Source organism: Coloeus monedula, assembly GCF_965178545.1.
Source record: "Coloeus monedula genome assembly, chromosome: 40".
Lineage (NCBI taxonomy): Eukaryota > Metazoa > Chordata > Aves > Passeriformes > Corvidae > Coloeus > Coloeus monedula.
The window spans coordinates 1,779,020-1,800,425 of NC_138820.1; the positions used below are offsets into that span (position 1 = coordinate 1,779,020).

The window sequence follows — 21,406 nt, forward strand, 5'->3', positions numbered from 1 at the left end:
GTGACCCCCATGGCTGTGAGGTTGGGGCACACCAGCACCCCATCACTGTCACCTGTGGAGCCATGGCACCCCTACATCCTGTAGGACAGTGTCATTGCCTCCCTCCCACCCCGTGTCCAGGTGACCGTGTCACCTGTAGCACCCTGACTCCTGTAGGATGGTGGTGTCACTTGTGTCATCCCTGACAGCGTGTGCCCTCTGGTGTCCCCGACAACCCTCAATCAACACCTCAGGGGACCCTAAAACTGCGGGGGGGGGGGGGGGGGCTGGAGAGGAGGGACAAGGTTTGGAGGGGAATAGAAGTGCTAGGGATGGGGGTGGTCTTCAGTACCTCACCAGTGACTCCCAGCTGGAATCGATAGTAGGGGTTAGTGGGAGGTACCAATACGGGTACGGGGACTCCGAGGGACCCCGGTGCTGACCGATGCACCCAAGAATGCCCCCAGTGCCCTCCAGTAGACCCAGACTGCCTCCACTGCCCCCCAGTGCCCGTCAGTCGCACCCAAGGAGCCTCCCAGTGACCCCCAGTGCACCCAAAGTGCCTCCCAGTGACCCCCAGTGCACCCAAAGTGCCTCCCAGTGACCCCCAGTGCGCTCAAAGTGCTTCCCAGCATACCCACAGAGCCTTCCAGTGCCTGACAGCGCCCTCCAGTGTCCCAAATGCTTTCCAACATCTCCTAGTGCGTCCCAGTACCCCCCAGCACTCACCGGCTGGAACAGGACTGGCGAAGCATCACCCCACGGCGCTGAGCAGCGGCGGGACCGAGTGCGGGAAGTCCCGGTCGCCGACCCCTCCCGCCGCCACCGGCTCCTCTCAAGCCCCCCAAGATGGCGGAATCTCGCGAGAGAGGGGCGAGGCTACTCAGCACCTGCTCCCGCCCCAGCCAACCCCCTGGGTTACTGAACAATTCCTCTTCCCGCCTAAGCACTTCCCACCAATCAGAGGCGTGAGGAGGGAACGCGCCCTGGGGCGCGCGGCCACGCCCGCTCCCCTCAGAGGCGGCGCTGCTCCGCAAAGCCGCGCTCCCTGCGCGGGGCCCCCGCCCCGGCGCCGCGCACGCGCCTCGCGCAGGCGCACTGGCGCCGCTCCCCCCCCCCCCCCCGAGTCACCTTGGGGCGCCGCCGGTGCCGGACCCCGCGCGCCCCCCACGCCCCCGGTACCAGGGCCCGGCCGCGATGGCGGCGGCGCCGGCGGCCGAGAGGCCCAAGACCTCCCCGAAGTCCGTGAAGTTTCTCTTCGGCGGCCTGGCCGGGTGAGAGCCCCCCCACCCCACCCCCGCCAAACCGAGATATGTCCCCCGCCAAAACCGCGATCCCGCACTCCCAAACCGAGATTCCCCCGCCCAGACCTTTCAGCTCGCCCCTAAACTCCCTTCAGCCGCCGAAACCACCCCCGATGCCCCTCCTAACCCCTCAGCCCCCCCATCTTTTAGCTCCCCCCGATCCCCATCAGTGCCCCCCACAGCCTCCCCAATTCTTTCTGAGTCCCTCAAATGCTCCCCAAGCCCCCTTCAGACCCACCCCCCCCAAGCCCCAGCGCCCTCCAAAATCAATTCAAACCGACTGAACCCTTTCAAACCTCCCGAAATCCCATCCAGCTCCCCGCAAGACTTCCCTGTGCCCCCCGCCAGAGATCCCCAAAACTCCTTCAGACTCCCTCCTCACCCCAGGTTTCCTCCGAGAGGGCTGTGGGTGGATTTGGGGGACTGTGGAGAGCGGTGTGAGTATTTTTGGGGTCCCCCTGACCCTCCCTGACCCCCTTTCTTTAGGATGGGGGCCACAGTCTTCGTGCAGCCCCTGGACTTGGTGAAGAACCGGATGCAGTTGAGCGGGGCTGGGGCCAAGGGCCGTGAGTACCGGACGTCCCTGCACGCCCTGGGGTCCATCCTACGCCACGAGGGACTGAGGGGCATCTACACGGGGTACGGGCCCTCCAAAACACCCTGCAACCACCCTGAACCTCTAATTCCCTGGGACATCTCTTGAACCCCCAAACCCCACGTCCCTGGACACCCTGGGGTCCATCCCATGCTGCAAGAGGTTGCCGGTCATCTACGTGGGATACAGACCACCCAAAACCTCAAAACCCCAAGCATCTGCAAGCCTTGTGACCCTTTCCTGCCCTTCCATTTTTGGGACCCCTGCCATTCTCTGTGTCCCCCCAGGCTCTCGGCGGGGCTTCTTCGCCAAGCTACCTACACCACCACGCGCCTGGGCATCTACAGCGTCCTCCTGGAGCGTTTTGGGGGGGCTGATGGGACCCCCCCTCCGTTCCTGGCCAAGGCAGCCATGGGCATGACAGCAGGAGCCGCGGGGGCCTTCGTGGGGACCCCAGCTGAGGTGGCCCTCATCCGCATGACAGCTGATGGCAGGTGAGCCCCTAATCCTCCAAAAAATACCTGTGCCCCCTTCCACCCCTCCCCCCCAAGTATGCCTTTTTTACCAAAATCCCTTTCTTTTGCCCCAAATCCCAGGCTGCCCCCTGGTGAGCGCCGCGGGTATCGCAATGTGTTCGACGCCCTTGTGAGGATGGCAAGGGAGGAGGGGGTGCTCACGCTGTGGAGGGTAGGTGGGGGCTGGGGGACCCTGAGATCCTCCATGACGCCCCTGCTGCCTTCCCAGGGGTGCAGGGGCTGGCCTGACGCTCTGGGGGGGAAGCCAGGTGTCCCCCAAACTCCCGCCTCCCACCCCAGTTCCGTATCCCCACTGTGGTGAGGGAGGAGAGCAGGGTCTGGGGGGGAAAGCGGGGATGCAGGGGGCGATGTGGTGGGGTCTAGAGGTGCACAGGACTCACCCAACCACCCCATTTTCTCCCAGGGCTGTATTCCCACCATGGCCCGTGCTGTGGTGGTCAACGCTGCCCAGCTTGCCTCCTACTCCCAGTCCAAACAATTCCTGCTTGACTCTGGTGAGTTCAGGGTGGGGGTCTGCCGTGGGGAAATCCCAAATCCTGGGGCCGTCTCCCCCCATTCCCCTTTGATGTTTTGGGGTGCCCCCAGGGCATTTCCGCGATGACATCCTGTGCCACTTCTGCGCCAGCATGATCAGCGGGCTGGTGACCACGGCCGCCTCCATGCCCGTCGACATCGTCAAGACCCGGTGGGTTCATTTTGGGGGGGGGTCCCCCGCTCCCCTTTAGATAATTACAGATGTGACACGTGGTCACTCCACTCCAAAACATCGTCTTTTGCCCCTAAATTTTTCCCAACAGGATCCAGAACATGCGGACAATAGATGGGAAACCCGAGTACCGCAACGGGCTGGTGAGCGAGCGGGGTTTAGGAGAGCTACACTGTTTGGGAGTCCCCAACAATTTAGGAGGGGCTCCTCTGTCAATTTTGGGAAGAGTCCCCTTTCATGCGGGGGGTTTCACACCATGTTGGGGGTGTTCCACATCATTGGAGGTGGGGGAGAAATTCAGGTCATTTTGAGGAGATGCCCGTAATTTTGGGGAGCTCGGCCCTGGCATTTGGGGAAGGCTCCCCACTATTTTGACGGGGTGGGGATCCCTCATTTTTGGAAGGTTTCTCATAGTTTTGGGAGGATTCGCTATCATTTTGAGGGTGTGCATGTTATTTCAAGAAAGCTCCCCATCCTTTTGGGAGAGCATCCATGTTGTTTTTCAGAAGGTTTCTCCATATTTTGGGGGTCCCCCTGACATACTGTTCTTCCCCCCCCAGGATGTGCTGCTGAAGGTGGTGTGGTATGAAGGCTTCTTCAGCCTCTGGAAGGGCTTCACCCCCTACTACGCCCGCCTGGGCCCCCACACCGTGCTCACCTTCATCTTTCTCGAGCAGATGAACAAGTGGTACCAGCGGCTCTTCCTCAGCGCCTAACATCCCCCTCCCCACAGTGGGTGGGGGGGTTGGGGGGATCCAACCCCATCCTGTGGGTTCTGTAGGGGCACCCGACCCCCCACGAAGGGGCTTTGGGGGGGGTCTGACCTCTCCCTTAGGTGCTCTGGGGAGGTGGCTCTATAGGAGTGCCTGACCCCCGTCAAGGCTATGAAGTGGCCCTGGGGCCCTGTGGAGGGGTCTTGTGCCCTGTAAGGGTGCACGACCCACTCCTTGGGGCTATAGGGATCCCTGGGGCCCTATGAAGGGGCCCTGGGCCTGACAGGGGTGCTGGATCCCTCCCACGGGGACAACAGGGGATGCCTTGTCCCTATGGGGCAGCCCTATAGACAGTGTAGGGCACCCTCCCCCTGTGCTCCCCTCCCGTCCCTCTGGGGGTTTTGTTACCAGCCAATATCAAGTTCAAAATGCGGGGCAGGAGCCCCCCCAGATTCCCCCTCCTTCTCTTCCCCCAGCACCCTCACCTTGTGCTTTGTTAATGAATCATGGATCGTGATCATGTAATTAAAGCAAGACCTACAGACATTGGGGGGTGCTTTATCTCTGTCACACCAGGGACGGGGTCTGTGTCTGTCGCACTGTGGGTGTGGCCTCGCCCCGATCAGGGGTGACAGGAGGGGATGCCAAAGCCGGACCCCAAGAACATCCATCAGAGGCAGCGGAGTCATTTATTGTTTCCCCCACCAAATTCGGGGGTCCCGGGAGGAGCTCTCCCTCAGACAGGCGGGCCACCATCACCCCAGGGCAGGTCAGAGCCGGCCAGGACTGTCCGTTCCACCCCCTCCTCGGTGATGGCCGCCAGCCTGATGACGCCTCCGCTGGAGCCGTCCCGCACCATCGCCAGGGCCAGCGCTGGGGGAACATGGGTCAGGGACCCCCAAAGACCTTCGTGTTCCCAAATCCCCCTCTGGGACACTCCAAAACCCCTCAGCACTGCCCAAACTCCTCTGTGCCCCCAAATCCTCTTCCAGGACCTTCCAAACCCTTCCGTGTTCCCCAAATCCACTCCCGGGCCACCCCCAAACCCCTTGATGCCAGCCACACTCCTCTGTGCCCCCAAATCCTCTCCCAGGATCCCAAGATCCCTCTCAGGATCCTTCCCTCCACCCCCCCCGCCCCCCCAAATTCTCCAGTATCCCCCAAACCCACCACGGGCAACGAATTCCTGGCACTGGGAGCGGCTCATCCCAGACCGGAACGTGGCGTCCAGGAATCCATAGATGTAGGAGCTGCCCGAGCCTCCCACGGCGAAGGGCTGGCGCAGGAGGAGCCCTCCCATTGGCACCATGTATACCTGGGGGGTACAGGGGGGGCTGTAGGGTGCTGTGGGGCAAAGGAGGGGGCTGTGCAGCACTAAGGGGGGACTGAAGGGCAGAAGTAGGTGCTGTGGGGCAGAGAAGGGGATACCGGGAAGCAGAAGGAGACATGGGGCAGAGCGAGACGCTCCCAGACGGAAAAAGGGACATTATGGGACAGAAGGAGGGACGCTCCAGGGCAGAAAGGAGAACACTCCAGGGTGGAAACAAGGACATGCTTGGGCAGAAAGAGGAATGCTGCAGGGCAGCAAAAGGGGGACACCGGCACTGAAGGGAGCGCACCTGTCCCCCCCTCCGCGGGTCCCAGCCAGCGACAATGATGCCGGCGCTGAGCTCCTCACGGTACCGGTAGCAGCTCTGCTGGAAGAGGCGGGCGGCCGTGCGCACCCGCGGCGGCTCCTCCAGCTCCACACTGTGGGGCAGGGCCAGGTGTGGGGCTGGGGGTTGGCCCCACAGCCCCCCCGGCCCTGCCCCACACCCAGGGGGGATACCTGTGGAAGGCCAGCTGATAGGCCACGGCGTCGGCCACGGCCTGCGTGTCGGCTGCCGAGCCCGAGCGGCAGCAGAAGATTCGGTCGTGAACGGGGGTCAGTTTGTCCGTCACCCGGTTGGCCACATAGGACCTGCGGGACACCGTGGTGATGTCACCTCGATGGCCCCCCGGCAGCTGGAGGTGACACCACAGCAACAGGCACTGGGTGACAGCAGCGTGATATTACCGTAACAACCCTCCAAGGTGACACCGCAAGAGGAGCAACGAGCTGGAGGTGCTGAGAAACCCCCGGAAAGCAGGCGTCGGTCCCAAAAAGATGCCGGAATTTCATTGGGCACAAAGCGCCAGGTTTTACAGGCAAGGGACTTAGAAATGTGGCATTTGCTGTGCCAATGAGCAAAAAAAAAATAGGGCAGGAAATCCCAGAAAGCCCAGGATAAGCCCCGGGAAACGCTGGGAAACGGATTTTATAAGACTACCAGGATGGAAACAATAAAAATAATTCAGGTTTTGCTCAAAGATCTGAGGCATTGGAAAGAATTTTTCCATATAATGGACCCAAACTTATAACAATGATAGTGTGGGAAGCGTCCCATATTTTAGATGAATCGAGAATTATGGGACAGAGAAGGATTCAGGAAACCCTTTGGATTGGGCAATTTTAACACACGGGATTTAAATCAAATTTTTACCACCACACTGGGGAATGGTTCTCTGGGATTTGAGAACTCCCCTGAAAAGAGGAAAAATGGTTTGAAAAATGGGATCCATGGAGAGAAATCCAAAGACTGGGACCAAGAACACAAGCTTCAACCTGAGAATGCTTTTGCAGGACTTATTCCACATAAATAAAGGATTCTTAGATGATTTTGGTGATGGAAAATGCCTGTCAGGTGTGACATTGATACCTGAGACATCTGGGACCCTGCCCACAGCTTTAGGGGTGGCTTCCCAGTGACGTCACGGTGACGCCATGACAAGAGTGACAACTCCATGACAGGGTCCGGGACTCCCCGTGAGGTCACTGAGGACGTCACGGCCCGTGGCGCTCACCCGGTGGTGGTTCGGGAGTCGGCCCCGATGACGACGCCTCCATCGAACTCCACGGCCATGATGGTGGTCTGGGGGGAGGGAAGGGAGGGGCTGCGCTGAGAGTCCCTGCCCCACAGCAGCCCCTGCCCCGCAGAAACCCCCTTCTCGCAGAACTCCCCGTCCCACAGCAACTCCTCCCTCCCCAGAGAAACCACCCCGTGCCCCATAGTACCCCTCTCCGGGGGGTCCCTCTGACCCATATTCCCCTTCCCGCACCCTTTGGGAAACTCTCCGCTCCGCCAGCCCCTTCTGCCCCGTACCCAGCCCCAAGTCCAGCCTCAGCCACACATCGGAGATCCTCTGCCCCCCAGCCCGCCCCCTCCACCCCGTGGCGGGGTCTCCTGGGCCGTAACATCTCCATCCCTCATCGCCCATCGCGAGTCCGCAGCGCTCCAAGTGGGTCCCCCGCCGCCCCTCGGCCCACTCACGCCGGTGCTGACGGGCTCCGCCGTCCACTCCCGGTGCGGCCCGGCGGGGCCTGACGCGGCCCGCGGCTCCCACACCGTCACCGCCGCCATCTTCCCCTGCGCTTTACGGCAGCCTGAGAGACACGGCGCGGCTGGCTCCATGCTTTACGTCAGCGCGGCAGGAGCGGCGGGGCGACAGCCGTGCTTTACGGCAGCGTGGCGCCCGCCGTGGCGGTCGTGCTTTTCCTCGGAAAAAAATCCCCCGACTTTCTCCCCCGACCTGGAATTCCCACGCCCGCCTCTCCTCGCGCGCGGCTTCGCCCCCCCTCGCGTCCACCCCGTGCAGTGGCCCCCGGTCTGACCGGCGAGGATGAGGAGGGGGCGGTTGCTGCTGGGGCTTGACTGCGGGGAGGCGGATCTGGGCCGACGGGAGCAGGGAGCTGCTGGTGGGCAGGGCCCGAGCGGGGATTCCCGGGAGGCCTCTCAAGGAAGGATGGTTGGAACATCGCGCGGGGGCTGGGGGAGCACCCGGATGTACACCTGGTCATGGAACGTAGCTCCAACAAAATGCCGAGGGACAAAGAAAATGCCAAGGGGCAGCACCTGAGCAGGCGGAGCAGCGTGTGGGGGCACAGGGGGAATCTTTCTCCTTTACCCTTCAGATTTCATCTTGTCAGTCTCTCCGCAGTGCCCCCAGTCCCTCCAGAATAAAACGGCCGTTACAACGAGAAAAGGGGTTTAAATAAATGGAAAAATTCCTTTTTCTGTTGTTGTCCGCATTAAACCGGGGAGGATCTCCCTTCACTTGCAATTTTAAGGGTATCAATTGAAGGAAAACCTGCCCTTTCCAGGATGTTAGGGATACCAGTTGGCAGAGAATCCCGTTTTCCATTTGTTTTCGCTAAAAATAAAATAAGGGAAAAACATTCACCATGCCATTTTATGGGTTTAGATTGAGGGTAAGCCCTCCGTGTTCATCATATTAGGGTCTAAATTAAGGGGAAAGCCCTGTTGTCCCTCCTTCTTAAGGGTTGAAATGGAGAGAAAAATCCCCCTTTTCCCATCATTTGAGAGATGGAAAGAGCAGGGAAAACTCTTTTTTTCTGATATCTTAGAGGATTAAATTAAAGGGAGGAACCCATTTATTTAATTTAACTTGAGGAAAACCACCCCATTTTCACTCATTTCAGAGGATTAAATTGAAGGAAAAGCCCAACACTCAGCATTCTAAGAGTTTAAATCAAGCTGTTCCCGTACATTTCGCAGCGCTTCTACGCGCGCCCCAACAACCAGTCTCTCACAAGGGAGCGGTCCCGGCCCGTACATAAATTCCGAGGTAGAGCAGAAATTTTGGCACCTGGGGCCTGGCTGGGAGGATGGTTCTTCTCCACAGGAAAGGAAGTCGGGCAGCTCAGGGCTCTGGCTGGACTTGACCCCTCGAGAGCTACCTCTCAACTGTCCCTGAGAAACCGGGTTTCCAGGATTTCCTTCCCGCAGGAAGGAGCCATCGTTCGCAGCCAGGTGCCCACGACACAAAAGGGGATATTGCTTTTGGCAATAACAGGATTCCACCTCCTAAAATTGTGAACGTCACAGACAAAAGCTGCCGGGAACTAGGGCACCCCCACTTGTCCCCTCAAAACTGGTAAAGGGTTAGGGTTAGGTTTGAAAAAACCTAAAAGGCAAAAATCATCCACACAAGGTTAGAACCATTCCACACGCGCACTCTCACAGACAGACACAAGCAGACGCAGACAGACAAACTCTCAAACGCAGTCACACGCCCTTCAGCTTACACCCACACTGCAGCCCTTACTCAAAACACTCTACTGACAAAGACACTTCGACACACCTGCTGGCCACCATTCCTCAACGTCGAATGGTACATTCTGGGAAAATCAGTAGCTTCGGTGACTGCGGAGAGCCAAAGCTGCCTCAGGGACCTGCGAGACAATGTGAGGCAGTCAACGAGCGGCCGACAGCTAGGAGTTATCCCCACGCAGAGCCCGCAAATTTTCTGCCCAAAACCCCATAGAAAAGAGACAAACCATTAAGTTTTGTAACTGTTCTACCTAACTGTGACTACGTGCTGGGGCAGGGCGGCTCTGACCCCGAGCGGCGCACACCGAATATAAGCAAAGATGATGCGAGGGCTCAAGATGACGCTCCAGAAGGTTAATTCTCGAGCCCAATAGGCTTCGAGGAGACAGAACCTACTGAACTACCGCAGTCATGTGGGGAGGGTCTGATACCCTCCCTATAGAAGTCCACGGGAACGGCACGCGAAAAGAAGGCAGTACCGAAACCGAGAAGGAAGACAGATGAGAACATCTTGTGTACTTCCTCCAGTCTCAAAAAGTAAAAAGGTAAAGAGGCCGGAATAAGCCCGATCCGGGAACGTATGCGAGTAGAGTATGGCCGATACGGCCCGGAACAACACCAATAAAGCATCAAGATGTAACAAAGCCCTGTGACACAGAAGCTGATGCACACAAACAACATGACATAGACACAAACCGCATAACATAGACACAACTCGAAATCGCCCAGCAGTTTCACCTAACGGACCCAAGGTTCCTAGCGCAAGATGAGCCAGAGACTGATGATGCCGACGGAAAGGCAGCTCTATGGCAATAGCACATGACAGTGCAACATAACTCCTTAAGAGAAGTTAGCGACAAAGCCGCTAAGAGGATGCTCAAGAAGCTCAGTAGGGCTAGAGAAGGAGGCGACGACCACCGAGTGACTGGGCCAATTGCTCCGGACCCAAAGGCAAGCTCCCCAGGCGAAAAGATCGCCAACGACGTCGAGACTCGAAGAAGGCCAATGACGCGAAGCTCGCGAGAACGCAGAGATGGGTCAGAACTGCCCTGCCCAGTGAAGGGTCGGGCGATACCAAGGAGAAACCCTCTCCTTTTACTTCCCAGCGGCCTGTCCCGCTACAGCCCTCTCCTCTAAGCTAACTTCAAATTGCCTCCTGCGGTTCCAAAGGTTTTTCACTACTCCCTACCACCGGTCCCAACACTTAGCTTTCGGAAGATGAGCGGGCAAAATCCATCCTCAACGGAAAAGAACACGTGGGCACCACGGACGTCGATACGCTCCCCGCAGTCCTCTTCGGCGGCTGCAAAGATTCAGAAAGAAAGTTCAGACTGCAACAAGACGGCCTGAAAGCGACCCCTTCCACAACGCCCCGCTCCCTCCTAACTGCCGAGGCTCATCGCTTACCTGCCATTTCCAAACTTCAGCTTCGCAGCTGCTCACGGTAGCTAAGATGACAGAACAGGAAACGTGACTCCAGAAGAGTAATCATGGAGGGGCTCCTCCAAACCACCGCCCCAGCTCACCTCAAATCTTCATGTGACTCTGGGGATTTCCCGGAGGCTACCTGCAGTAGGAAAATGTACACGCTCAGCGAGCCGCCGCGTACCGCTCGCTTATTAGTCGCCCCACCTACATGCTGACTCATCCGTTCGCCTCTGTTCCTTGGCACGTCCAGGGCAGCAGCAGCACCTGCAAAGAAACAAAGCAAAAAAACACGCTAAGGGACTCTAAACCCACAAGCTACCTGCTCCGATTGAAGTACGCCACACTTCGACCTTAAGCTTGCGCCCACTCGGCACCCTGGGCAGGGACATCTTCGAAGTGGACCGCTTAAAATGCACAAGCAACAATGGATACTTAAAGCTGTACTGGAACTTGACACCCAAGCAATAACAACTCATTCTGTCCACCGGTCACCGCTCACCTCGCTCCATCAACCTTGACCACTGATATCTGGCTTTACCTCCTAAAAATAAAGACAAAGAAGAGTGCTGTAACATAGCTACCATTTACGTTTGCCCCGCAAACACAAACGGTGACCGACCTTCCTGCAGGAACCCCCTCAGCTGGTATGGGGCACTCTGCCATGGATTTAATCCATCTGCATCTGAAACAAGGTTATGACAAAAGTCAAAGTGTTGCATGAGAGCTTAACAGCTCCAGCCCTTCTGTGTCAAACCAGGAATACCATCTAGCGTCCCAGCTACACCCTACATCACAAATTTCAAGTCCCCGAGACTTGTTCTATTACACCCATACGCTAAACTGTACAGCAGGGCAGAGCAGCTCTGGGCCAAATGCATGCAGGCACCCGTGACTTAGGACATGACAAACAAGGGGACACAAAGAGGAGAGGAAATTCTTGGCAAGATGATGGCAGGGACCGAGAGAATGAGGAATTAGATGACTTAGGCCAGACCGACGGTGAGCCAACGAGGCTCTAAGAACCCTGGTGGAAGAAGATGCTAAGAGAAGGACTTATTCTGAGAACCGCAAAGACAGATGCCCGAGAATCGTACGGGTAGAATCCTCTAGCTATCTTCGGATTCTTACAAGTCCCTATCCCCTATAATGGATCATTGCGGTGCACAGCTGTCAGTACAGCTCAGAACAAGATCAGAAAGGACATCCAACTTGATGTTTCTGAAGAGAAACACAATTCTGATGTGCCTCCGAGCTCGCAAGTCAACGGATCGAGGGTATCGGCGCCGGGCCAAAGAACGCTGAGAGCGGAGGTGCTAAGAATAATGCCCAGTGTTTCCCAGAAGCAACTCAAAGGCCTAGAGACAAAAGACCCGCAACACGAGATGCTCAAAAGCTACAGAACACACAATAGACAAGTGACACACACCGGGACTACTCTGCCCTATCCACCTTGGCATTCTGATCAAAAGTGAGGCTTTCCCTTTATGTGGCCTTAGGGGCCCCTTGTTGGACATCCCCGCCTCCAAATCTCATTCAAAAATCCCGCCCGGCTAGCCCCGACCCAACACCCCGCTTTCATCCCCTCGACTTATGTCTTGGAGATCCAGGGACGTGAATCCTCCTCGGGTGCAAAGGAAGGCCGCCCCGCCCTCCAGGAAGCTCCTGCCGCCGCCAGGACATTGTCTCTCATTCGGCTCTAATAAAGAAAACCAAACATCAGCACGTGAACTTAGTGGCACGTGGGCCAAAACCCGACAATCCCACTACTCACCGTCTCCTAAGAAGGACGGGGTCCTCGGGCCACACACTTTGGCTGTGCTCCGAGGCCGACGCTGTCATTGCAGGGTATACCTGTGTAAAAACGAGACGAGGTGACGCGGCATTGCCGAAACCGGAGCGGACCCTTGCTCCTCCTCCCTCCCTGACTCACCGCAACTCCTTGGCCGTTGACGAACGCTGCCCAGAAAGCGCCTTAGAGGGGAAAAGGGAAAGAGTTCATCACAGAGTCCCGTAATAGTTCCAGAGCGCTCACAAGGGCAACGGGCCAGGTCCATCTGCCAGTTGGCGAGGGGGTTCGGCATAATAACAAGCGGACCGCCTAAAACATACAAACAGTAACAGATGCCTAGAGCTGTACCAGAAGGTGTCACCCAAGCATCAGCAACTCCTTCTGCCCACCAGTTGCTGCTCTCCTCGCTCCATCGACCTTGACTGCTGGTATCTGGTTTACCTCCTAAAAATAAAGACAAAGAACAATGCTGTAACATAGCCACCATTTACATCTTCTCAGCAAAACCAGACGGTGACTGACCTTCCTGCAGGAACCCCATCAGCCTGCATGGGGTGCTCTGCCACGGATTTAATCCGTCTGCATCTGAAAGAAAGCGATGACAAAAGTCAAAGGGCTGCATGAGAACTTAACAGCTCCAGCCATCCTGTGTCAATCTAGGAATACCATCTAGAGACCAAACTACACCCTACATTGCAAATTTTAACTCCCTGGGCCTTGTCCTATTACACCCATGTGCCAGGCTGTGCAGCAGGGCAGAGCAGCTCCGGGCCAAACCCAAGCAGGCACCCGTGACACAGGAGATGACAAATGAGGGAACATGACAAGGAGAGAACAACAACCTTCTAGAGCTCCATAGGACCCAGTGGGACCCTACAGAACCCTATAGAACCCTACATAGCTCCATAGAACCCCACAGAACCTTCTGGAGCCCACAGTGCCTCATAGCAGCCCCATAGAGCCCCATAGAGCCCCATAGAATCTTCCAGAGCTCGATAGAACCCAATAGGATCCCATAGAAGCTTCTAGAACCCCACAGCGCCCCATAGAGCCCAATGGGACCCCGTAGAACATTCTGGAGCCCCACAGAACCCAATGAGACCCCACAGAACTTTCTAGAAACCCATAGAGCCCCATAGAACCCAATGGAACCCCGTAGAATCTTCTGGAGCTCTACAACGCCCCATAGAACCCTACAGAACATTCTAGAACCCCACAGAGTCCCACAGCACCCCACGGAACCTTCTGGAGCCCCACAGCGCCCCATAGATCCCCATAGATTCCCACAGTGCCCCATAGAATCTTCCAGAGCCTCACAGAACCCAATGGAACCCCACAGAACCCAATGGAACCCCATAGAGCCTTCTAGAACCCCACAGAGCTCCACAGAAACCCACAGAACCTTCTGGAGCCCCACAGCACCCCATAGCAGCCCCACAGAGCCCCACAGGACTCCACAGAACCTTCTAGAACACCATAGGACCCCACAGAGCCTCACAGAACCTTGTACAGCCCCATAAAACCCCATAGAGCCCCATAGAATCTTCCAGAGCTCCATAGAACACAATGGAAACCCACAGAACCTTCTGGAGCCCCGCAGAACCCCACAGAACATTCTAGAGCCCCACAGAACCCCACAGAGCCCCATAGAATCTTCTAGAACCCCACAGAACCTTCTAAAGCCCCACAGTGCCCCACAGAGCCCCATAGAACCTTCTAGAGTGCCACAGAGCCCCACAGAACCCCACAGAACCTTCTAGAGCCTCATAGAACCCAATGGGACCCCATAAAACCTTCTAGAGCCCCATAGAGCCTCACAGCGCCCCATAGAACCTTCTAGAGTCCTACAGACCCCTATAGAACCCTACACAACCTTCTAGAGCTCCATAGGACCCAATGGGACCCCACAGAACTTTCTAGAACCCCACAGAGCTCCATAGAACCCCACAGAACCTTCTGGAGCCCCACAGTGCCCCATAGCAGCCCCATAGAGCCCCATAGTATCTTCCAGAGCTCCATAGAACCCAATGGAGCCCCATAGAACCCAATGGGACCTCACAGACCCTTCTGGAACCCCATAGAATGCCATAGAGCCCCCCAGAACCTTCTAGAGCACCATAGGACCCCACAGAGCCCCGTAGACCCCTGTAGAACCCCATAGAACCTTCTAGAGCCCTAGAGCATCCCATAGAATCTTCTAGAACCCCATATGACCCAATGGGACCCCACAGACACCCACAGAACCTTCTAGAGCCCCATAGAGCTGCACCGAACCCAATGGGACCCCACAGAACTTTCTAGAACCCCACAGAGCTCCATAGAACCCCATAGAACCTTCCGGAGCCCCACAGCGCCCCATAGAACCCCACAGAGCCCCATAGAGCCCCATAGAATCTTCCAGAGCTCCGTAGAACCCAATGGAGCCCCATAGAACCCAATGGGACCCAACAGAACTTTCTGGAGCCCTGCAGCCCCCCCATAGACCCCCACAGGACTCCACAGAACCTTCTAGAACCCCATAGGACCCAATGGGACCCCACAGACTCCCACAGAGCCCCACAGAACCTTCTAGAAGCCCATAGAGCCCCATAGAACCCAATGGGACCCCACAGAATCTTTTAGAGCCCCGCAGAGCCCCACAGAACTTTCTGGAGCTCCATAGAACCTTATAGCACACCATGGGACCCCACAGCGCCCCATAGACCCCCATAGAACCCCACAGAATTTTCTGGTGCCCTACAATGCCCCATAGAACCTTCTAAAACCCCACAGAACCCAATGGGACCCCACAGAGCTCCAGAGAATCCAATGGGACCCCATAGAACCCCACAGAGCCCCACAGAGTCTTCTAGGACCCCATAGAGCCCCATAGAACTCCATAGAACCTCGTAGAACGTTATGGAACCCCACAGAGCCCCCCTGTCCCTTCTGGAGCCCCACAGAGCGCCATAGACCCCCACAGAGCCCCACAGAACCTTCTGGAGCTCCACAGAGTGCCATAGAGCCCCATAGAATCTTCCAGAACTCCATAGAACCCAATGGGAACCCATAGAACACCATAGAGCTCCACAGAACCTTTTGGAGCCCCACAGCGCCCCATAGAACCGAACTGAATCCCGTAGAACCCCATATAGCCGCACAGCGCCCCACAGAACCCAATGGGAACCCATAGAACCTTCTAGAACCCCACAGAACCCAATGGGACCCTACAGAACTTTCTAGAACCCCACAGAGCTCCATAGAACCCCACAGAACCTTCTGGAGCCCCACAGTGCCCCGTAGATCCCCATAGAACCCCACAGAGCCCCGTAGAATCTTCCAGAGCTCCATAAAACCCAATGGAGCCCCATAGAACCCAATGGGACCCCACAGAACCTTCTGGAGCCCCACAGCGCCCTATAGATCCCCATAGAGCCCCACAGAGCTCCATAGAACCCCACAGCGCCCCATAGAACCTTCTAAAAACCCGAACTGGGAGCGCCGCGGCCGCGCCGTGGGCGGAACCTCTCCCAGGCCCTGCCCCCTGCCCCAACCCCGCCCCTCAACCAGTCAACGCAGAGAACGCGGGGCCAGCCACGTTTTAACCAATGGGAAGCGAGAGCCCAGCCGAAGGGGCGGGGCCGAGGTACTTCCTCCAATCAGCGCAGAGAAGGCGGGGTCCGGAGGGGGTCACGTGGCCGCGCGGTCACGTGGGTGGGGAGCGGTCACCTGAGAGGCCCCGGTGGTGACGTGGGAGGCACACGGAGCCAAAATACCAGGGGCATTTTGGGGGATATTGGGGATTTGGGGGGGATTTTGGGGGATTTGGGGGGGGCTCGGAGGGTCCTGAAACAGGTTGGGGGGGGGTGGGGGAGGGGAACGAGGAGGAACCGGGGGGGAAATTTGGGGGAATTTTGGGGAAACTTGGTGAATTTTGGGGCTTTTTTGGTTTTTTTGGGGGGGGTCCTGAGGGGATTTTTGGTTTTTCTTGGGTTTTTGGGGTTTTTTTGGGGGCCCTGAGAGGATTTTGGGAATTTTGGGGCTTTTTTGGGAATTTTGGGGGGGGTCCGGAGGCGATTTTGGGGAATTTTGGGTGTATTTTTGGGAATTTTGGGGGAATTTGGGTTTTTTGGGGGGCATCCTGAGGGGATTTTGGGGTTTTGTGGGTTTTGGGGAATTTTGGAGGAATTTTGGGGGAATTTGGGGCTTTTGGGTTTTTTTTTTTTTGGGTCCTTAGAGGATTTTTGGATTTTTGGGGGGGATTTTGGGGAAATGTGGGGGGATTTTGATGGAATTCAGGGAACTTTGGGGAAATTTAGGCAATTTGGGGAATTTTATATGATTTTTATTAGATTTAGGGGGACTTGGGGGGATTTTTTTGGGAATTTGAGGTTTTTCGGGGGGCCCCGAGGAATTCAGAGAACTTTGGGGAAATTCGGGGGATTTGGGGGGATTTTTATTGGATTTAGGGGGACGTGAGGGGATTTTTTGTGAATTTAAGGTTTTTAGGGGGGCCCTGAGGGGATTTTGGGGGTTTATGGGGTTTTGGGGGGGATTTCGGGGGTTTTTTGGATTTCTTGGGGTTTTTGCTTTTTATTTTCGTTTGGTTTTTTGGGTTTATTTTGGTTTTTTGGGGGGGATTTGGAGGGGTCCTGAAGGGATTTTGAGGGTTTGGGGGTTTTTTTTGGAAATTGGGGTTTTTTTGGGGGATCCTGAGGGGATTGTGGGGCGATTTTGGTTTTTTTGGGGAATTCTTGGCGTTTTCGGTTAGGCTTAGGGTCAGGGGTTTGGATTAGGGTTAGGCTTAGGCTTAGGGTTAGGATGAGGGTTAGTTCTGTGTTAGGTTTAGGCCATTAGTGTTAGGGTTAGGGTTAGTGTTAGGGGTTAAGGTTAGGGTTAGGGGCTAGGGGTTTGAGTTAGGGTTATAGTTATGGTTAGGGTTAGGGGTTAAGGTTAGGGTTAGGCTTAGGTTTAGGGTTATGCCTAGGGTTAGGGTTCACAAAACCACAAAGCCAGGAGCTCCAGGGATACTCACCATGTAAATGGCAGGCCCAGTTGAGTGTAGCACATCCAAATTCTTGCTCCCTCTTCGTCATTCTGCTCGGAACTCACCTCAGCCCAATGCCCGATTTCTGGCTCAGTGTAGGGTTAGGGTTAGGTTTAGGGTTAGGCTTACGCCTAGGGTTAGGATTGAGAAAACCACAAAGCCAGGAGCTCCAGGGATACTCAGCATGCAAAAGGCAGGCCAAGGTGAGAGGTACACATCCAAAACCTTGCTCCCGCATCTTCTTTCTGCAAGGGTTATGGTTAGGGTTCAGGGCTCGGGTTAGAGTTAGGGGTTAGGGGTTAGGGTTAGGGTTATGCCTAGGGTTAGGATTGAGAAAACCACAAACCCAGTAGACCCAGGGACGCTAACCATGCAAAAGACATGCCAAGGTGGCTGCAGCACATCCAAAACCTTGCTCCCTCTTCCTCTTTCTGCTCAGAACTCGCCACAGCCTAATGCCCAGTTTTTGGCTTGAGCTAGGGTTAGGATTAGGGTTTGCTTTAGGGTTAGGGTTACACCTAGGGTTAGGGTTGAGGAAACCACAAAGCCAGGAGCTCCAGGGACACTGATGATGCGGAAGACAGGCCAAGTTAATTGCGGCACATCCAAAACCTTGCTCCCTCTTCTTCTTTCTGCAAGGCTTAGGGGTTAGGGTTAGGGGCTCGGGTTAGGGTTAGGGGTTAGGGGTTAGGGTTATGCCTAGGGTTCGGATTGAGAAAACCACAAAGCCAGGGGACCCAGGCACACTAACCATGCAAAAGACCTACCAAGGTGACCGTAGCACATCCAAAACCTTGCTCCCTCTTCCTCTTTCTGCTTGGAACTCACCTCAGCCCAATGCCCAGTTTCTGGCTCGAGCTAGGGTTAGGGTTAGGGGCTCAGGTTAGGGTTAGGGTTACGCCTAGGGTTAGGGTTGAGGAAACCAGAAAGCCAGGAGACCCAGGGACACTAACCATGCAAAAGGCAGGCGAACTTAAGCACGGCACATCAAAACCTTGCTCCGTCTTCCTCTTTCTTCTCGGAACTCACCACAGCCCGATGCCCGATTAGTGGCTCAATCTATGGTTAGGGTTAGGGTTAGGCGTTCTCCTAGGGTTAGGCTTGAGAAAACCACAAAGCCAGGAGCTCCAGGGATACTCAGCATGCAAAAGGCATACCAAGGTGAGGAGGACACAGCCCAAACCTTGCTCCCTCTTCTCCTTTCTGCTCAGAACTCGCCACAACCCTCTGCTGGATTTCAGGCTCAAGGTAGTGTTAGGGTTAGGGTTACACCTAGGGTTAGGGTTAGGGTTAATGTTACGCCTCGGGTTGGGGTTGAGAAAACCACAAAGCCAGGAGCTCCAGGGACACTGATCATGCGAAAGGCAGGCCAAGTTAAGCGTGGCACATCCAAAACCTTGCTCCCTCTTCTTCTTTCTGCAAGGGTTAGGGTTAGGGTTCGGGGCTTGGGTTAGGGTTAGTGTTTGGGGCTCTGGTTAGTTTTAGGGTTATGCCTGGGGTTAGGATTGAGAAAACCACAAAGCCAGGAGCCCCAGGGACACTAACCATGTAAAAGACATACCAAGGTGACTGCAGCACATCCAAAACCTTGCTCCCTCTTCGTCATTCTGCTCAGAACTCGCCACAGCCTAATGCCCAGTTTCTGGCTCGAGGTACGCTTAGGGTTAGGGTTTGGTTTTGGATTAGGGTTAGGGTTACGCCTCTGATTAGGGTTGAGGAAACCACCAAACCAGGATCTCCAGGTGTACTCACCATGCAAAAGACATACCAAGGTGACCGCAGCACATCCAAAACCTTGCTCCCTCTTCTTTCTGCTCAGAACTCGTCACAACCCTCTGCTGGATTTCAGGCTCAAGGTAGGGTTAGGGTTAGGGTTACGCCTCGGGTCAGGGTTGAGAAAACCACAAAGCCAGGAGCTCCAGGGACACTGATCAAGCGAAAGGCAGGCCAAGTTATGTGCGGCACATCCAAAACCTTGCTCCCTCTTCTTCTTTCTGCAAGGGTTAGGGTTAGGGTTAGGGGCTCGGGTTTGGGTTAGGGTTAGGGGTTAGGGTTAGGGGTTAGGGTTCGGGTTATGCCTGGGGTTAGGATCGAGAAAACCACAAAGCCAGGAAACCCAGGGACACTAACCATGCAAAAGGCAGGCCAACTTAAGCATGGCATATCAAAACCTTCCTCCCTCTTCCTCTTTCTGCTCGGAACTCACCATAGCCCGATGACAGATTAGTGGCTCAATCTACGGTTCGGGTTAGGGTTAGGCGTTCTCCTAGGGTTAGGCTTGAGAAAACCACAAAGCCAGGAGCTCCAGGGATACTCAGCATGCAAAAGGCATACCAAGGTGAGGAGGACACCGCCCAAACCTTGCTCCCTCTTTGTCATTCTGCTCAGAACTTGCCACAACCCTCTGCCGGATTTCTGGCTCAAGGTAGGGTTAGGGATAGGGTTAGGCCTTGGGTTAGGGTTAGGGTTACGCCTAGGGTGAAGGTTGAGAAAACCACAAAGCCAGGAGCTCCAGGGACACTGATCATGCAAAAGGCAGGCCAAGTTAAGCACGGCACATCCAAAACCTTGCTCCCTCTTCTTCTTTCTGCAAGGGTTAGGGTTAGGGGCTCGGGTGAGGGTTAGGATTAGTGGTTAGGGTTATGCCTAGGGTTCGGATTGAGAAAACCACAAAGCCAGGGGACCCAGGCACACTAGCCATGCAAAAGACCTACCAAGGTGACAGCAGCATATCCAAAACCTTGCTCCCTCTTCCTCTTTCTGCTCAGAACTCGCCACAACCCTCTGCCGGATTTCTGGCTCAAGGTAGGGTCAGGCATAGGGTTATGCCTAGGGTTAGGGTTGAGAAAACCACAAAGCCAGGAGCTCCAGGGACACTGATCATGCGAAAGGCAGGCCAAGTTAAGCACAGCACATCCAAAACCTTGCTCCCTCTTCTTCTTTCTGCAAGGGTTAGGGTTAGGGTTAGGGGCTCGGGTTTGGGTTAGGGTTAGGGGTTAGGGTTAGGGGTTAGGGTTCGGGTTATGCCTGGGGTTAGGATCGAGAAAACCACAAAGCCAGGAAACCCAGGGACACTAACGATGCAAGAGGCAGGCCGACTTAAGCATGGCATATCAAAACCTTCCTCCCTCTTCCTCTTTCTGCTCGGAACTCACCATAGCCCGATGACCGATTAGTGGCTCAATCTACGGTTAGGGTTAGGGTTAGGCGTTCTCCAAGGGTTAGGCTTGAGAAAACCACAAAGCCAGGAGCTCCAGGGATGCTCAGCATGCAAAAGGCATACCAAGGTGAGGAGGACACCGCCCAAACCTTGCTCCCTCTTTGTCATTCTGCTCAGAACTTGCCACAACCCTCTGCCGGAATTCTGGCTCAAGGTAGGGTTAGGGTTAGGGTTAGGCCTTGGGTTAGGGTTAGGGTTACGCCTAGGGTTAAGGTTGAGAAAACCACAAAGCCAGGAGCTCCAGGGACACTGATCATGCGAAAGGCAGGCCAAGTTAAGCACGGCACATCCAAAACCTTGCTCCCTCTTCTTCTTTCTGCAAGGGTTAGGGTTAGAGTTAGGGGCTCGGGTGAGGGTTAGGGGTTAGGGTTAGGGGTTAGGGTTAGGGTTTTGCCTAGGGTTAGGATTGAGAAAACCACAAAGCCAGGGGACCCAGGCACACTAACCATGCAAAAGGCCGGTCAAGTTAAGCACAGCACATCAAAACCCTGCTCCCTCTTCCTCTTTCTGCTCGGAACTCACCACAGCCCAATGCCCAGTTTCTGGCTCGGCCTAGGGTTAGGGTTAGGGTTTGGTTTAGGGTTAGGGTTAGGGTTAGCTTACGCCTAGGGTTAGGGTTGAGGAAACCACACAGCCAGGAGCTCCAGGCGTACTCACAAAGCAAAAGGCATACCAAGGTGACCGCAGCACATCCAAAACCTTGCTCCCTCTTCTTCTTTCTGCAAGGGTTAGGGTTAGGGGCTCGGGTTTGGGTTAGGCTTAGGGATTAGGGTTATGCCTAGGCTTAGGACTGAGAAAACCACAAAGCCAGGAGACCCAGGGACACTAACCATACAAAAGGCAGGCCAACTTAAGCATGGCATATCAAAACCTTCCTCCCTCTTCCTCTTTCTGCTCGGAACTCACCACAGACCGATGCCCGATTACTGGCTCAATCTATGGTTAGAGTTAGGTTTAGGC

General features: G+C 55.7%; 2 protein-coding genes across 2 annotated transcripts; one reads left to right on the top strand and one right to left on the bottom strand.

Annotated features, from left to right (window-relative positions):
- Nucleotides 1–1,084: 1,084 nt before the first annotated feature.
- Nucleotides 1,085–4,379, top strand: SLC25A11 (solute carrier family 25 member 11). Its single transcript, XM_082300553.1, has 8 exons — nucleotides 1,085–1,253; nucleotides 1,770–1,922; nucleotides 2,166–2,372; nucleotides 2,475–2,565; nucleotides 2,818–2,908; nucleotides 3,000–3,099; nucleotides 3,212–3,263; nucleotides 3,681–4,379. Exons 1-8 carry the CDS (start codon nucleotides 1,177–1,179, stop codon nucleotides 3,834–3,836), a joined length of 927 nt encoding a protein of 308 aa, XP_082156679.1. The 5' UTR covers nucleotides 1,085–1,176; the 3' UTR covers nucleotides 3,837–4,379.
- Nucleotides 4,380–4,503: 124 nt separating this feature from the next.
- Nucleotides 4,504–7,329, bottom strand: PSMB6 (proteasome 20S subunit beta 6). Its single transcript, XM_082300554.1, has 6 exons — nucleotides 7,184–7,329; nucleotides 6,717–6,784; nucleotides 5,662–5,793; nucleotides 5,453–5,582; nucleotides 5,004–5,148; nucleotides 4,504–4,706 (listed from the first exon to the last, which is right to left on the bottom strand). Exons 1-6 carry the CDS (start codon nucleotides 7,322–7,324, stop codon nucleotides 4,570–4,572), a joined length of 753 nt encoding a protein of 250 aa, XP_082156680.1. The 5' UTR covers nucleotides 7,325–7,329; the 3' UTR covers nucleotides 4,504–4,569.
- Nucleotides 7,330–21,406: the final 14,077 nt, after the last annotated feature.

Coding starts and splice junctions, on each gene's coding strand:
- SLC25A11 (XM_082300553.1), top strand. CDS start 1,177: ATGGCGGCGGCGCCGGCGGCCGAGAGGCCCAAGACCTCCCCGAAGTCC. Junction 1,923..2,165: donor CTGAGGGGCATCTACACGGG/GTACGGGCCCTC, acceptor GTGTCCCCCCAG/GCTCTCGGCGGGGCTTCTTC. Junction 3,264..3,680: donor CCGAGTACCGCAACGGGCTG/GTGAGCGAGCGG, acceptor TTCCCCCCCCAG/GATGTGCTGCTGAAGGTGGT.
- PSMB6 (XM_082300554.1), bottom strand. CDS start 7,324: ATGGAGCCAGCCGCGCCGTGTCTCTCAGGCTGCCGTAAAGCGCAGGGG. Junction 5,583..5,661: donor TATCAGCTGGCCTTCCACAG/GTATCCCCCCTG, acceptor CCTGCCCCACAG/TGTGGAGCTGGAGGAGCCGC. Junction 5,149..5,452: donor ACCCGCGGAGGGGGGGACAG/GTGCGCTCCCTT, acceptor TGTACCCCCCAG/GTATACATGGTGCCAATGGG.